General features: G+C 35.3%; 1 protein-coding gene and 2 non-coding genes across 3 annotated transcripts; 2 read left to right on the forward strand and 1 right to left on the reverse strand.

Moving 5' to 3' along the window:
- Positions 1-1,128: 1,128 nt before the first annotated feature.
- On the forward strand, positions 1,129-1,235 carry LOC127741730 (small nucleolar RNA R71). Its single transcript, XR_008002936.1, has one exon. It is a non-coding gene; the product is annotated as a small nucleolar RNA R71 (small nucleolar RNA).
- Positions 1,236-3,792: 2,557 nt separating this feature from the next.
- Positions 3,793-4,981, reverse strand: LOC107466309 (uncharacterized). Its single transcript, XM_016085286.1, has 3 exons — positions 4,857-4,981; positions 4,136-4,768; positions 3,793-3,985 (listed from the first exon to the last, which is right to left on the reverse strand). Exons 1-3 carry the CDS (start codon positions 4,979-4,981, stop codon positions 3,793-3,795), a joined length of 951 nt encoding a protein of 316 aa, XP_015940772.1.
- Positions 4,982-10,943: 5,962 nt separating this feature from the next.
- LOC107466310 (D-xylose-proton symporter-like 2) lies at positions 10,944-14,606 on the forward strand. The gene is made up of 10 exons (XR_008002703.1): positions 10,944-11,049; positions 11,231-11,305; positions 11,382-11,506; positions 12,175-12,276; positions 12,396-12,764; positions 12,854-12,901; positions 12,988-13,050; positions 13,704-13,784; positions 13,976-14,146; positions 14,350-14,606. It is a non-coding gene; the product is annotated as a D-xylose-proton symporter-like 2 (transcript).
- Positions 14,607-17,438: the final 2,832 nt, after the last annotated feature.

The raw sequence follows: 17,438 nt of genomic DNA on the forward strand, positions 1-17,438 counted from the left end.
GCATCTTCTCAAGAAGGTTGTGTTGAATAATGGCACTGCATTCCTTGGTTAACACCACTGTTTCTTGTTCCTTTTAGTTCCTCTTGTAGGTCAACAATTCTTTCATAAATTTAGCATAGAGAGGCATTTGCTCAAGAGCCTCTGCAAAGGGAATGTTGATCTGTAGCTTCTTGAAGACATCTAAAAATTTAGAGAACTGCTTTTCTTTTGAAGCCTTCTGAAGTCTCTGAGGATATGGCATTTTTGGCTTATATTCAGGAGCCTTTGGCAATGTAGGATACGTATCTAGAGAGTCAGGGAATGGATTGTCTGCACGCTTTGGGGGGGGCGTGCTCTACTTCTTCCTTTTTCTCCTCTGGAGCTTTCTTTTCAACTAGCTCTTCATTGGCCCTTGTCTCAGATCCAGCTGTTTTACCACTTCTCAATTGAATAACCTTGCAGTCTTCTCTTGGGTTTACCACTATATCACTTGGAAATGTACTTGCAGACCTCTCAGGTATTTGTTTGCTCAGCTGGCCCATTTGCACTTCCAAGTTTCTAATGGAGGCTCTGGTTTCCTGCATAAAACTCCTCATCATCTCCCAATTAGAATCTTCCTTGGATTTAGAGTTAGCTTGCTGAGGTTGAGATTGATGGTTATTGTAGCTGTTCTGTTGGAAACCGCCTTGAGAGTTATTGTTGAAATTCTGAGGTCTCTGGGGTTGGTCCCTCCACCCAAAATTTGGGTGATTTCTCCATCCTTGATTGTATGTCTGAGAATATGGGTCATTATTGGGATTGTCATAAGAGATCTCTTGAGGTGGATTTTGGGTGTTGATAGCTGAGACTTGTATGTCACCCATGTGTTGAGTAAGCAGATTTATTTGCTGAGACATAAGCTTGTTCTGAGCACGAATAGCATTAAGAGCTTCCACTTCCATGACACCTTTCTTCTGAGGAACCTCAGAGTTCACAGGATTCCTGTTAGATGAGTATAAATATTGGTTGCTAGCAACCAATTCAATAAGCTCAATAGTCTCCTCTGGTGTCTTCTTCTTGTGCAATAGACCTCCTGCAGAATTATCTAGGCACATCTTGGACATTTCACCCAAGCCTTCATAGAAGATGTCTAGTTGAGTCCATTTGAAGAACATGTCTGGAGGGCATTGGCTAGTCAGTAGCTTGTATCTCTCCCAAGCTTCATACAGAGTCTCACCATCCTTCTGTCTAAAGGTCTGAACCTCCATCCTAAGCTTAGTCAGCTTCTTTGGTGGGAAAAATTTTGTGAGAAACTCAGTAACTACCTTGTTCGAAGTATCCAAACTCTCCTTGAGTTGGGAATCTAGCCATAGCTTTGCTCCATCCCTCAGAGCAAACGGGAAGAGCATGAGTTTGTACACATCTGGGTTTACTCCATTTGTCATCACAGTATCACAAATTTGCAGAAAACTAGAAATAAATTGATTTGGGTCTTCGTGGGGAAGACCATGATACTGGCAGTTTTGTCGCACCAAGGTGACCAATTGAGGCTTCAACTCAAAGTTGTTCGCAGCAATAGGAGGCACCACGATGCTTTTTCCATAAAGATCTGCAGTAGGAGAAGAGTAAGAGCCAAGCACTCTCCTTTGTTGCTCATTCCCATTCGGGTTTGCCCCATTGGCATTATCAGTATTATTCAGATCCATAGTGGATTCTGCAGCCTTGTAAAGCCTTGCTTGTTGTAAACGCCGCCTGAAAGTCCTTTCAAGTTCAGGATCAAGGTCTAAAAGATGTTCTTTGTCTCTGTTCCTGCGCATAAACAAGCAGAAAACAAGAAAAGATGGGAATTTCTACGTTAGAGTGTAGAAAATTCCCAGTGAGGTAATCTGTGTAAAATAATAATAAAAAATACTAAATAAAATAAATAATAAATAGGTAACACCAAACTTAATTTCAAAAATTAAGAAAAACATTGATGCTATTTATTTATTTAAAAAAAAAATTCGAAAATATTTTTAAAAATAGATTTTTAATAAAATAATAAAAAAATAAGACGCCTAATCTAAGCAATCAAACAACTAATAGTTGTTAATCACAATCAATCCCCGCCAACGGCGGCAAAAACTTGGTGCGGTATTTTATAACTCACAAACATACCGGCAAGTGCACCGGGTCGTACCAAGTAATACCTTACGTGAGTAAGGGTCGATCCCATGAGGATTGATGGATCAAGCAACAATAGCGTTTGATAGGATTAGTTAGGCAAGCAGAAAATGATTTTGAGATATTCAAAGAGCATTAAACAGTACTTTAAGAATTTCAGAAAGCAAGCATCAATGATTTGGGAAAAAAATATTTGAGAAAGCAGTTAAGGTTTCAGATTTATCTAATTTCCGGATTAACTTTTATTACTAATTAATTTAATCATGCAAGATTTAATTTCATGACTATATGTGACTAGACCCTAATTCCTTAGACCTTCCTAGTCTCCTCTAAAATTGCCAATTCCTTGGTCAATTAATTCAAATTAGAGGGTGATGATCAATTTCTAGTTTATATGCCAAAAGAATCCTAATTATCCACAAATAAGGGGATTATATGTCACGTATCCCGTTAAATACAAACAATTAGAAATTCAGTATAATATGTTTTCAAGTTGTTGTTCAAGTAAAGAGCTTTTTCAAGTTTTACAAGAACTCAATTAGAACATGGGTCATACTTCCGTTCAACCCATATTCATAAAATAAAGAACGAAAACAATTATTGAAATATAAATCAAGACATGAATTAAATTAAAAAGATCAAACGAATCAATCCATGAAAATAGACAGAGCTCCTAACCTTAACAATGAAGGATTAGTTGCTCATGGTTTAGAGAAAAATAAGGGTTCTGGTAAAAATTGTGTACCGTGTCTCAATGTACAGAGTTCCTATTTATAACTATTCCTAATAAATTTTAAAATCTAATTCTCTAAAATTAAAAATAATATATTTTCCTCAAAATTAATATTTGAATTTAAATTTGAATTAATTATCAAGTCTTCAGCTGATGGGTGGGGACCACTTGTTTGTCCATTCTGCAGCTTCCAATTTGTGTTTTCTGGGTCAGAAACTGGGTCAAAACGTGGCCCAAAATCCACGCCAGCGATTTCTGTAAATTTTGTAGATCGCGCACGTCACGCGTACGCGTCAGTCACGCGTACGCGTCGCTGGTCTTCTTTGAAAGTCGCGCGGACGCGTCGGTCACGCGGACGTGTCGCTGAGCAAATCTTCAATTCATACGTACATGTCAGTCACACGTACGCGTCCCCACGGATACCTCCAATTCACGCACACGCATCAGGCACGTGTGCGTGTCGCTCCTCACAGCCATCTCCTTTGATTCTTGTACTGCAGAAACTCCATCAAATTCTGCCAAATGCTACCTGAAATAAATAAAATTGCACAAAACTCAAAATTGCATCCATAGTGGCTAAAATATAATTAATTCATTAAACTCAACAAATTAGATGCAAATTCACTAGAAAAAGATAGACAAGATGCTCACGCATCACTCCTTTCCCATTCCTGGACATATGTTGCCTTTGCAGCCTTCCACATCATCATCTTTAGCTGAACACCTGGGAACCTTTTTCTGAAGTTGCTATATAAGTGCCTGACACAAAACCTGTGGTCTATGCCAGGCAGCAACTCATCAAAGGTTGGGATCAATCCATTTGAAGCAGAATTTAAAAACATCACCAGTCAATAACAGCACAACATGAATTAAAGACAGAATTAATTATACAAGTTTAGGTTGATAGTTACCTTTTGTTGGTCGCTCATGAATGTACACTATCTGATTTTATCAACTCCCAAATCATCACACAGATTCAACAAAAACCATCTCCACAAGTCTTTCGTCTTTGCTTCAACAACAGCATAGGCAATTGGCAAAATCTGATCATTGGGGTCCCATCCAATGGCTATTAGAAGTTGACCTCCATATGGAGTCTTGATGAAGCATCCATCAAGGTCGATCATGGGTCTGCACACCATGAAACTCCGTTTACAAGCATCCAGGCAGATATAGATCCTCTGAAATCATGGTCTCATGTCCGTGCCAGGAGTTGGTGTCTCTAGCTAAAATTCATGAGGTCTCTCCATTTGTATCTGAACAGTGGAACTTGGATTAGACCTCAGTAACTCTGCAGCATAGTCATGAATCCTCCTATATTGCTCTCCATAAGTACCATTAATTTCATATAGGGCTTGCTGCTTCACTCTGGCAGCTTTGGTCATTATGAGATCCACATTCCACTTGCTATGAGCCTTCTTTATCAAACTTCTCAACTTAATTTTCGGGTTTTCACAGATCTTCTTCATAAAAGCCTTACTTAGCCACTGAGAACTCATTATACCAATCTTGGTTGCCTTAGAGCATGTGTGTTTTTTGTAACAGCTGGTCAGTTGCCATGTATCCTCTCTCTTCATCTTATGGCAGTAAGCAAACCACTTGTAACCTTCTTTGCAAACAGCTTTGCACCTATGGCTATCACACTTTGAGAACCATACTCCTCTGCCACTGTGCACAGCATAGCTCGTTACACATTCCTTATTAAAAGCATTCCTATCTACATACATTGTCCCAACCTCCCATTTATACTCCTTCATATTCTTCAAACTCTTATACAACGGATACCTCCTCAACAAGGGATCTCCTTCATCATCACTTTCAAGCACATCCCACAACCCCTCACTCTCATACCCATCATCCTCATCCCTTAATCCAGCAGCCACCACTTGCTCCTTACCCTTATTAACACTGCCACTGTGCTCTCCTTATTCTCTCTCAGTTGGAACACTCTGTTTCAGTATTTGGGGATCTTTTGTAGTTGTGACTTCAACATCATACAAACCCCATCACCATTCCGATCATCATAGCTGTCATTAAATGCAACCTCCAGATCACTATCTCCAGAGCTATTTTCACTCTATTGTTCATCACTGTCTCCCTCATCATTATTTCCTGGCCGGTAGTCATCATCCTCAGATTTATCATCACCTGAAAAATCTGACCTCTCTTCATCACCATCCTCCAGCACATCATTCTGGGCTTTTATCACCACCTTGGGCTTCTTACCCACCTTGGCCTAAGCAAATGATTGGGCCTTGTGCAACATAATTAGACCAGACCCAACAATGTCTGCAGTGGGTGCAGCAGCCTCACCACCATCTATGTCTTCAACTTCCTCAATAGTGTAGCCTTTCCTAGTAGTAGCAGCATCTTTGTGAACAACAAAAAGCTCCACCATGTTGTCCCTCATTCCAATTCTAGCCATGTCCATGACATCCTTGTCTGTGTGAAGCATCCTCAACCCTACATCTGTTTCATCTTTCAGAGACTTATACCACATTGCAGTGATGTTCTCTACCACATATCCCTGTTCGAGCACTATCTCCATAGCCTTGAACTACTCCACCTATCTTCATTACAGTAGTCCACTATCGAAGTCTCACCCCCCACATAGTATAAAGGTTCACCATCAAACCCAAACTTCCCCCCATGGTGTATTTTGACACTAAAATAACTCATTTTTCGAACAATCTGTTACACAAACACAATACACTTCATAAAATTCTCACATTGATCAACAACAACAGAAATGCATAAATAAAATCACTAGGGCAAAATAAAAACTTCCAAAACAAAACAAGAAACGAATATGAAACTATAAAACAAAACAATCACACATCAACATACATCATTACATATCAACATGCATTAAGATGAAAACCAAATAGGTTCAAAAGATTTGATAACGGAATACAAAGGTTTCAAATTCACTGCTGCTGTGGACCTTTGACGTTACTGAACAACAATGTCACTTCTCTGGCTGCGAATCGCAAGCCTTCAGTGACGAGCGATAGGGTTTGTGGCTTTTTGTTTGCGTTTCGTGCTTCACAAGAAGAAGAAGAAGAAGAGTCAGGGTAAGCAGCATGCATTATGTCCAAAGGCGAGAAGGCTTACATGTCTATTAACCACTGTCACCTCTCCCTTGCCACGTCGGACACACCGTCAATAATTTGACACCCACTTAACGGAAGGACCTGATTGATGCAAATCAAAACTTTTTTGGATTTAAATAGAACAGTTTAAACGTTGGGGACTAAAACAGAATTCACCCCAAACGTAGGGGACCAAAATAATAGTTTACCCTTATTATTATTGCCAGTAAAAATATAAAAAGAATTACTTTAAGTGAAAAATTTTTAGTGGCCATAATGCTATGGCTGGTATATTTTTATCAAAATAAATTTTTTTATAACAATCAATGTTCTGAAAATAGGACCAGACTGGCCGATCCGACCGGTTCAACCGTGAACCGGAGACATAAACAGTTTGGTCTGATGCCTAAAATCGAAAATTATAAAACCAGATGTAAACCATTAAACCGGTCGAAGACTGGCCGGTCAAACCGGAACTGGAACCACCCGGTTTGAATAAAACGGCGCAGTTTTGTGCTTAAGGGGAGAAACAAAACGCGCTTCACCATCTCCTTCTTATTCCTTCGAGCAGAACACGCTCGGCCTCAACCAGGGAAAAACACTAGCCGCCACCACCGTCGCAGGGAGGAGCCGTGTTTGCAGCCGTCCGTCACAGTCAGGGGCTTGTCTCCTCAAGTCTTCGTGCGTCAGTCAGAGGAGTTCTCCAAGTCTTTGATCTTTTCGCCGTTGTTTGTCACTGTTGTTTGTCGCCATCTGTACAGTCAGGGGTTTGTCACCAAGGAGTCTCTCTTCGTACTGTTGGCGTTATCCAAGTCAAACCCCCTGTTCGCTGTCTTCTTCCTCGCTTGGCGCTCATCCTCCATCGGATTCGTCCTGCTCGCCGTCGTCTTGTCGCCGTCGCCCTCTCGAAGGTTAGTATCTTTGGTGTGCCTTTGTTCTTCGTTTTCGTTTTATTATGTGACTCTCTGTTCTGGAATCAACAAATCATTCAATGATGATAGGGTTTTGTGTTTTTGTTGAAATCATTGATTTTCTTTGGCTTTGGCTTTCTGCTGTGGCTTCTGGCTTCTGGCTTCTGGCTTCTAGTGTGCTGTTGTGTGTTTTGTGGCTCCACTGTGCTACTGCTGCTGCGTTGTGTTTTTGCTGAAATCATAAACAATTAATAGCAAAATTTCCAATATACAATACAAAATCATAAACGATTTTCTATTCTGTTTTTGTTGCTGTAACCTGAATTTGTTGCTGAATTTGTTGCTTCCCAGTCACATAATCAGAACAGAATGCTCATTCAGTGCTTGGTTGATTGGCTTTGCTTTTTGATTGTATTTAATGATAAATTTTAAATTGATAGCTTTTAAATTTTAAATTTGCACTGCCTGTGTTACTGATTCACTGTTCTTTCAATGCTTTTTATTGTTGTTAATGATTGTGATGAGCTTTGTTAAAATTGGGTTGAAAACTGTTGAATCTTTCTCCATTTTTCATTGTTCTTAACTTCTGTTCTTATTAAAAAATTTGCAATTGGTGATCTTTAGATTTATTATATGCTTCATGTATTTAATTTCACTCTGCTTCTAGGCTTTGAAATCAGTTTATGATAACTGTGATGCAATTATTTAGTTGGATAACTAAAGTAATATTGAGTTCAAGAGATTGAGTTTTTCTGTTCTCATTATTAGTAAGACATGGATAATTTTTTCACTACTTTTGCACATTTATTTGTGGGTTTGCTGTGGGATTTGGTGCTGTGTGGCAATTAGCACTGGTCACTCTTGTTGTAGTTCCTTTGATAGCTGTCATTGGAGCCATTCACACAACCATTTTGGCCAAGCTCTCTGCTAAAAGCCAAGCAGCTCTTTCTCTGCTAGAAAACTATTTTTGTTTAGTATGTAGTTTACTTGCTTGTTAAAAAATCTGGAACTGAAGTTATGCATATTAATTAAAGAGCATATGATATGGCATGGTATGTTATGTGACACTAATTAATTGAAGAAATTTTGTGTAGGACAAGTTTTGCTAGATAGGAATGATAAGAGTTTGAGGCTAAAATGGTTGAGGTAGCAAATAGGACTAGTGAGCCAAAAACTGGCTTTGTTTGCGACAACAATTAGAGAAAACATACTTTTAGAAAGATCTAATGCTGACCAAGTTGAGATTGAATAAGCTGCAAGAGTAGCCAATGCTCATTCTTTCATTATGAAACTTCTAGAGGGTTATGAGACATAGTTTAGCCAATATAGAGTTTTAATTTCTATTTCGATTCATTGGAATCAGAATTGTTTAATATTTTGTATTATTGAAAATCTAGATGATGACTTGTAGTCCTATGCTTAATTTTAGTTTTATTAGTATATTTTGATAAAGATCATATGGCTTTGGTTGATGACATTTTTAGATTTGGAAGATATTTTAAGATTTATGTTAAACTGTAATTATATTTTAAAATGTTTATTTATAATATATTTATTATTTTATTTTAAAATGATTTTTCTAGTTAAACCACGGTTAGACCAATAAACTAATAAACCAATAACTAAAACGGTTCAATGACCGGTCCGATTCTCAGAACCTTGATAACAATAGCTCAATTGTACAGAAAGAAGAAGACTCACCCCTTTCTCTCGCTGAGAAACCTAACCCTAAACCCAGCCACCATCACCATCCCTCATTGCCGAACTCTTCTCCTCCGGTAGAGGATTCTATCACCGCCGGTGGAAACAGACAGTGGGTGCCATCGTATTTTTCTCATTGCCGACGTCTTCTTAGTTCTCATCACTCCTCTTCTCATCGCCGTCGCATGACGGAAGCATTGACCCCATGGCGTCGCCGTCGCGAAGGTTGCTCGCTCGATTGTCGTGTCTTTGAGCGCGCTCTCTCTCTCTCCGAGATCAACATGCCTCTTTAAGCTCTCTATCGCGCGCGCTCTCTCTCTCTCATCAAGAAATTTGTTTTATTAGCTCTGTATCGCTCTTTGAAGAGGTCAACATGTCTCTTTGATCCTCCATATTTTCTTTGGTCAATAGCAGGTTCACGCTTTTCTTACATGAATTTGTAGAATGATATTTTCATATATCAGACATAAGAGAATCGATTGAGTTTCAATAAATTACTCAAGTTTCTTTATTAGCACAATCTGAGCATGCTTCTAATTGTTTAGTTAGGGTTTGGCCTCAATGAGATTTAAGGGATTTTATGTTTAGATGAGGTTGATTTTAAGAGAGCAAGCAAGAAAATCTTAACCCTAAAATAACCGATTGAATTAATTATTATGCAGTTTTTCAGATCTTGAAAAGCCACAAGGTGAATTCGATGGAAAAGCATGTGCAGCCATTGAGCAGAGTAGTCTTATTTCTCTCTATGATACCATGTTCCTCCAGGTGCTTAAGCATTTGAACCTATAATATAGATTCCTAATATCTTTATATCTATAACTATCTCTCTTTGGTATATCCTTATGCATATTCAAGAATGTATTAACTAGTGTTTCTTTGATTAATCTCATATAATATAATTTCCTCCTTAGTTATTGATTATTGATGCTGATATATTATGATTTGGTTGGTGCAGCTTGATGTGACTTCATCCCAACTTCTTTTGAATGATGGCTTCTTTAGGGATGCAGGTTTCAGAAAACAATTTTTAGACACTGTGCACTCACTATTGGATTTAAGAGTTATCCCCATTTTCAATGAAAATGATGCTGTTAGTACTAGGAAGGCACCATATGAGGTATCTTGATTTTCCTTATCACCTTTTATCTATTGTTTTCTTTACTTCTATTAATTTTAAAAGTTCTATTAGTACTTCATATGTTATATTTCCAATTTTTTGGTAGACACTCACAGATCCAATTAGGAAAACATATACTACTTGTAGCGAATGCTCTATAGAATTTGAGGTGGATGGACAATACAAGTTAAACTAGAACTTGTAGTATATGATTTGAATATTTTCCCGTGCTTCACTATTTGTGAATGACTTATATATGGTTTGCTTTGACGTAGGCAATGGTTCTTGCTGCTTCCAGATTAGTTGCTCTATAGAATTTGAATATTTCAGCTTATTCCTAGATGTTCGTACAGTAGCAAAAGTTCAAGTATGGATCTTTATTATATTCCATTTTCAGATATCTTAAACTAACAAGATTCTTATTTCAGGTGTTAGGTTCTAATTATCTTAGTGTGTTACTTGAGGCTATTGATATAACAACAACAACAACAAAGACTTGTCCCACTAAGTGGGGTCGGCTACATGAATCAAACGACGCCATTGTGCTCTATCATGTATCATGTCTACAGAGAGACCGTTTACATGTAGATCTCGTTTGACCACCTCATGGATGGTCTTCTTAGGTCTTCCTCTACCTTTCGCCCTTTGTCCATCTTCCATCTCATCCACCCTCCTGACTGGATGTTCTATCGGTCTTCTTCTCACATGTCCAAACCACCTGAGACGCGATTCAACCATCTTTTCCACAATGGGTGCTACTCCAACTCTCTCTCTTATATCTTCATTCCTTATTTTATCCAATCGCGTATGACCACTCATCCATCTCAACATCTTCATCTCTGCCAACTTGAGGCTATTGATATAAGGTAACAAAATTTCTTTTCCAAGATGGTGAGCCTAATAATGTTGTTGATGATAGAGATTTACATACTATTCTCAACTATTAATTATACTTCTTGTGTTGAAGCTTTTAAGCTGAATATGAGTAATAAATTGCTGAGCACAAAATGCTTTGGGATATATTTTAATGTAAAATTGTAAATTAGCTTGCCATTTGATTCATCTCATCTTTTTAATACATGTTTGTTACTTCTAATTGGGTTGATCTTTCTTTTCAGGGCACCAAAATTAACAATATAATTGAATTATGTGTTTCTTAATTTTTCATATATTCCTGACATTAGGATATAATATTATAATCTTTAATTACCTAATTTATTTATTTTGAAATGAATTCAATTTAATTCACTTCAAACTTGTTGTTTCAAATGGGCTTGCAGCAGGTTGCTGAATTTGTTCTCCTTCATGGTCCTTCATGGCTAACAAAGCTAAAGAAGAGCCTAACACTGCACCTTCTTTTGATCGGTGGCTACAGTTTGTTTCTATTATAATTATAATTTGTTCTTGTTGGTCTTGTAAGTTTGAATTAAATTTGTTCTTTCTTAGGTTATGGCTACAGTTTGTTTCTATTATAATTATAATTTGATCCTTGTTTTTGGTACATTTTTATTATTATTTATCTTGAACATAACATTAGGTATTTGATTTTGATGTCTTTTGCAGACAAGTGGATCATTATATGGTGCCTTAATTGGTTCTGTTTTGGCCTTCAATGTTGCTGACTTCCTAGGTAATTATCCCTCTAACTGGTTATCATTTTATATATCGCCTTTCCTGGGGAAGTTTATGACAAACTTCAATTTTAGGTAGAAGAAGGAAGCTGGTTTCAGCGGCATTGTTATATCTTGTCGGAGCACTCGTAATAGCACTTGCTCCAAATCTTCCTATATTGGTGATAGGAAGATTTGTTTATGGTATAGGAATTGGATTGGTGTGTTCTTTTTTACCAAACTGATACATCTAAGTTTATATCTATTAATTTCTGCTTTATCAGGGTAGAAAAACCATCTAGGCAATTTGAGGTGTAGGATTTACTATTGTCATATACAAAAGTAAATGATCTTTGGGCCTGCACCAGCACCTAATGCCTTAGAAGGGTGTATGACCAAATGGGTAGAGAATATAATTTACTGAATTCGTTGGAAGAATATAATCTCAGAGAAACTATATCTATGAGACACATTGCTTAGAACTTAGCTTCAATACTTGCTTTAGGATAGAAGCCTTTTAGCATTGAGCACTATATATATACTGCAATAGGAATAAGTACACTTCTACATTTTCAAGCGAAATCGTGATAGTACACCAAACATATTCAGTCATAGAACTTATTCTATCATAATTCAAGTCTAATATTCTATAGGAATGTATTAAACCTTTTTTTTTTGAAAAAAAAAAGATTTGGTTTGAATCATTAAATTTCGCTGGTGAAATTTATTATTAGGGCATTCATATACTTACCTCCACTTACATTGGTCCTTAGACTTCATATGAGTCTACTTGCAAGGAAGAGATAAAAGTGGGAAAATGGTTATTTTGCATGTTAATGGCACTCTTAAAAAGTTTGTTATCTAAATAATAGACGGTTATCTTTTCTAGGCAATGCATGCTGCTCCAATGTACATTGCTGAGACGGCCCCGTCATCAATACGTGGACTACTGATTTCTCTGAAAGAGTTCTTTATAGTGCTTGGGATGGTGGTAAGTTGTAGAACTTTCAATACTCCTACTATTATGGCTTCCTGAGTAATAATAATCTATCAAAAACCTTTTTATACTTAGTTGGTAATATAGAAAATGGTCAAATATCATTTGTGCAGGCAGGTTATGGAATCGTTAGCCTTCTGGTAGACACGGTAGCTGGGTGGCGCTATATGTATGGAGTTAGTAGTCCTTTGGTAGTACTAATGGGAATTGGAATGTGTTGGCTCCCAACTTCTCCTAGATGGCTACTTTTATGTGCTATACAGGGAAAAGGGGATGGAGAGAATTTGAAAAGCACCGCAATTCATTGTCTGTGCCGTCTTCGAGGTCAAGCTGTTGATGACTCAGCTCATCGGCAAGTGGATGAAATTCTGGCTGAGCTTGCTTATATGGGTAAAGAAAAAGAGGTTAATTTTGGAGAAATGTTCAGAGGAAAATGCTTGAAAGCCCTTACCATTGGTGCAGGGTTGGTCTTGTTTCAACAGGTATAGCAACTGCTCAAATAAAATAGTAAAAGTCATCATACTTCCCAGATTTTCATTGTATTCACAATGTAGACTGAAATTTGTGATAGATCACATGGTAACCAAGTGTGCTTTACTTTGCTGGATCAATCCTTCAGGTATTATATAACACATTCATATGATCTATTTATTACCTGTCACTAGTGGAAGTTTGATGAAATTGTAACCCATTTTCAATAGGTAGAGTGCAGGATTCTCCGCTGCATCTGATGCAACCCGAGTCTCTATTCTCCTTGGTTTTTTCAAGGTAGATTTTTTCCCCTTATGTTTGCAATACCTGAACAACTTAGTTAGCAAGGAAACTTTTTGTCAGTTTTATTAGTAAGATGTGGGTGAATGTTTTCTAAAAAATACAAAATTGCTGGATTGGGTATGAAGTTATTGTTCAAGCTTTGTCAATTGTCATTTTTCTGTAACTCTTCTCTTGCTCTGTTACTGTACAATGAGCTAACTGTATCTTCATGCTGCATCCATAAGTTTGTGTCTTAATGTTGCTTCTTTTGTTAAAACGGGAGAGAAATTTTTTTATAGATTTGAAGTTTTAAAATATTAGATTGGCACTCCCTTCAGTATTTTCTTTTTCAATTGATTGCATTTTGTCAAATGAAAGAGCCATGTTTGTCTATTCAAAAGCAGTTCATACTCTTTTGGAATCAATTGTTGTTAAGAAACAAACTCTTCTCATTTTCCCATCTATACAATGCAATGCGACACATTTACAACAAGAGAAAAGGGAAAACAAAGAAAAATCATGTTACAACTTGTTCCCATTGTCCTTGTCCTTGTTTTCACTGCTCTTGCTTGCCCTTTTCTGTTTTCTTGCCAAATTTATGAGCATCTTCTCCTATCCAGTCAGTTTATATGTTCTGTTGCAACTTATTTGTTATGTTTGTGTTCTAGTTGATTATGACCGGAACTGCTGTCGCCGTTGTCGATAAAGTTGGAAGAAGACCTTTACTAGTGGGAGGAGTTTCAGGGATGGTCAGTTCCTTCTTATCTCAGACATTAGTTTCGGTATCAATATACCGATAAAAAGACTCTTATTTGTATGTTGTATTGAGAGAGGGATGAGATAAGCGGCATAAAGTATTAACTTCTTTCTAACATTGGTAGTTTTTCTGCATCCTGATTTATACTTGCTTTCAATATCTCATTCAAATTTTTTTTTTCAGGTACAAGCACAACTAGTTTGAGGCTAACGATCCTTATTAAAAATGTGTTCATGGAATGAAACTGCACCTGCAATGCAAGACCTTGTTAATCTGACATGGGTGCAAAGGCATAAGACTTGTATCATATCCAGTCACCAATGGAGGTGATTAAATGAGCAGCTCCTGCCACCTGTGAGTTTTAATTGTTGCCTTTTGGTGCTTTTGTGTTATCATGGTGACTGGTTGAATACTAGTTATTTAGATGTTTCTAGTTGAATACCTTACTGATTTTTTACTTAGATAGAATTGAAGTAGAAACTAAGTAAAAAGAAAGTCAGTGATTTTTATTATCCTTTTTATAATCTTTCTGTTAAAGCTGGTTTTCAATTGATTAGGCAAAAAGAGCTGGCTCAAAACTGAAGAGCCGAATTGTAGCGGAGCAATCCATATATAAATGGTCTCATATAATTGAGCAATTGGGAACTTTGCTTTATTCTCTCTGCTGTATTATTGTATTGCATCTGTGCTAGGCTCTATTTGTTTTCTTTTGATCATTAACTATGTGCTATTCATTGATGTAACATAGATTTGTAGTATTTGTGTTGTTTAAATTTGTATTATGCTTTATTACTTTTCAAGAGAACTTTGTGTATAAATATTTAATTAAATTTAATGAAATATTTTATTTTGTAATAATTAATTTTAGTATATTTATATTATGTACAATAATAATTGTTGGTAAAAATAATTTGAAATTTTAGAAAAATGATAGGTGGTTAGTTCTAAAAGAGTGAGTATAATTAAAAAAATTTTAAGATTTTAGTCGCAATAGTAATGGCAACTAAAAGTGAATAATATTACAATTTTAGAATTATTTTTAGCGGCAATATATATTGCAGGTAAAATGGGTTTTGACGGCAATAGTAATAGTCACTAAAAGTGAATAATATTGCAATATTAGAATTGTTTTTGGTGGCGATATAAATTACCAAAAAAATGGCAGCTAAAAATTATATACTTTTTGCGGCCATTAAAAAGGTCTTTTACGAAAAATGTTATAATTGCCACTAAAATCTTTTAGCGGCAAAGTATAAGACGGTTAATGTCTAATTGTCGGTAAATGTATTAATGGTTATTTTTATTGCCGGTAAAAGTAAAATAAATGGCCGCTAAAAGTAAAACATATTAAATTATTTAATAATTTTTTATTATTTTTTTATATAAAGATATTTTTAGGTAAATAATAAAAAAATAGTAAAATTTGTAAGTATCGATATAAGCCCTTGTTGCACTGGCTAAATTAGTATGTATTATTACTTATTAGTGAAAAATTACATTGTACATATGTTTATTAAGTTGTACAGCATTTCCAACGCAACAACGTTGATGTGTATGGATCCATCCCTATATTGTTAGGGATAGGTGATATTAATGTCTGTTTTGTCGGAGAAATTGATGTTCTAACTAATCCTTGAAAATAATTGGAAGCATGTCTACATAGTCTTCTTTCTTAACTGTGAAAGGTCAAGAACCTATCATTTTTCAAACACTTGTTAGCAAAGCCATCACCACCCAGCTAATAGAATAATATAGATTATGTAGAGAATCAGTAAAATACAATTGCGTGACTAGTGGTTATTTAATGTGCCAAAAGTCCAATGTCAATTGTCTTCTAATTAATCGTGGTAGAAAATAAGTACTATTCTGAAAGAGACAAATTCAAATTTTTTTTTATAAGATGGAAGAGAATTCATGCACAAACAATGATGGAAATAGTATATATTACCCCGAATTAAAAAAAGAAAAAAGAAAAATAGTTATGCAAATATCTTTTTCTCTCATCGCTTTCTTACTAATAGGGAAAACAAGAGAATGATAATGTAATAAAATAGTAGTTTATGTTGAATCCGTGTCACACTTATAATTCTATTGGTTCAACACTTGTTCACCGACTTTGTAATAAGTCCGCTCTCTTATAATTGCATATTATGTGCACTTTTCTTAATTAATAGAATAAATAACTATTTTTAACTATAAAAATTGAAGTGTTAACAATATTTATTATGATTAATTTTCAAAAATTTTATAATTACGAAAGATTATGTCTCAATATCGTGTGTCTCAATTTTTTATAATCAGAAATTGTTATTTATTTCTTTTTAAAAATTAAATAAGAAAATAAATAATTGTATTGTTACTAATATTTGTGAATTTTTCATCGATTTACTGGAAGATAAGCAGTTGATATAGCAATAATTTTATATACGCAAAGGCTATAATTGATTATTCATTAATGATTTGATGATATAGAAAATCGATAACATCTGCTGGCTTTAACATTTAAATGTTAAGATATTTTCCAGTTCATGCTCGACATCTGAACACCATGCACTAAATAATTATGCATATCCTAAATATATAGCAAACTGCAGGAAAAGATATAATTCTCTAAAGGGCACAACAAAATTGCCGTTGATGCATGGCTGAATGCCAATATAATCTCTATATGTGACTATATAGTATCTTTGTATCTAGAGTTTATTTTAAGTTACTTGTTGGGCTTTATAGCTACGGAGAAAATAATTCTGTTAGGTAATTAATTAAGAATAATCAATTGTAATCAACTAATTTTTTTTTAGAAAAAACATAAATTTAAATTATTATGAATTTTTTTATATAAAATAGATCATAATTAACAATAACTGGATGATTTGATATTTTTAATTGAACTTATTGAAGTTAAGTAATTAAGAGGTTTTTATTTTTTTATATTTCAATTAAAATAAATTTATTTTTAATTTTTATATTAAAAAGTTAATTTCTTAACATTTTTTCTCATACTACATATTTATATTTTAACCATCATCATATTTTTATATGAATCACTACATATGATTAGACAAAATGCATACCAAGTGGCTCAAAGAAGGTATTAATGGCTATGCTCCATACGGCGGTTACCTACTACTGCCATTTTGTGCATTAATATAATTTTTGTTTCTTTTGCTGCTTGGATTTTTTTTTAAATGAATAAAATAAATATTTTATTTATCAAAATACATCATTTGAAACATTTTTAGCAAAATATATAGTATCTCTTATCTTATTTATAGTATAAACAAAATAATATTGTACGTATATTGTTTACACTGTAAACGAGATAAGACACGTAACAATGTGGCTATATCACGTTTGTATACGTGGTGTGTAACGCTCTTATCTCGTTTACAGTGCAAACGAGATATGTGTAGTATTATTTCATTTACTCTGTAAATAAGATAAGACCGAAAAATGTCTATATATATGCATTTTGTCCGATCCATTGTGGCTGTTTACAGCTTATTACACCCATTTCTTTAATTTTTCTCCTACTTTTATAATTTTCTAATCAAATTTTGGAATTACTTCAAGATTATAGTGCGTACCAATAATTACAATGCAGACATCAACTGACTGAACGTGAAGTGACACATTGTTAGAGCAG

Source organism: Arachis duranensis, chromosome 9, assembly GCF_000817695.3.
Source record: "Arachis duranensis cultivar V14167 chromosome 9, aradu.V14167.gnm2.J7QH, whole genome shotgun sequence".
In the NCBI taxonomy this organism is placed as follows: Eukaryota; Viridiplantae; Streptophyta; class Magnoliopsida; order Fabales; family Fabaceae; genus Arachis; species Arachis duranensis.

Excerpts from the sequence above, each read along its gene's own strand:
- LOC107466309 (XM_016085286.1), bottom strand. The coding sequence starts at position 4,981 with ATGACTACCGGCCAGGAAATAATGATGAGGGAGACAGTGATGAACAAT. Across the intron at positions 4,769-4,856 it reads ATGATCGGAATGGTGATGGG|TGGCAGTGTTAATAAGGGTA; the intron begins GTTTGTATGATG and ends AGGAGAGCACAG. Across the intron at positions 3,986-4,135 it reads TATGCTGCAGAGTTACTGAG|ACCCATGATCGACCTTGATG; the intron begins GTCTAATCCAAG and ends CATGGTGTGCAG.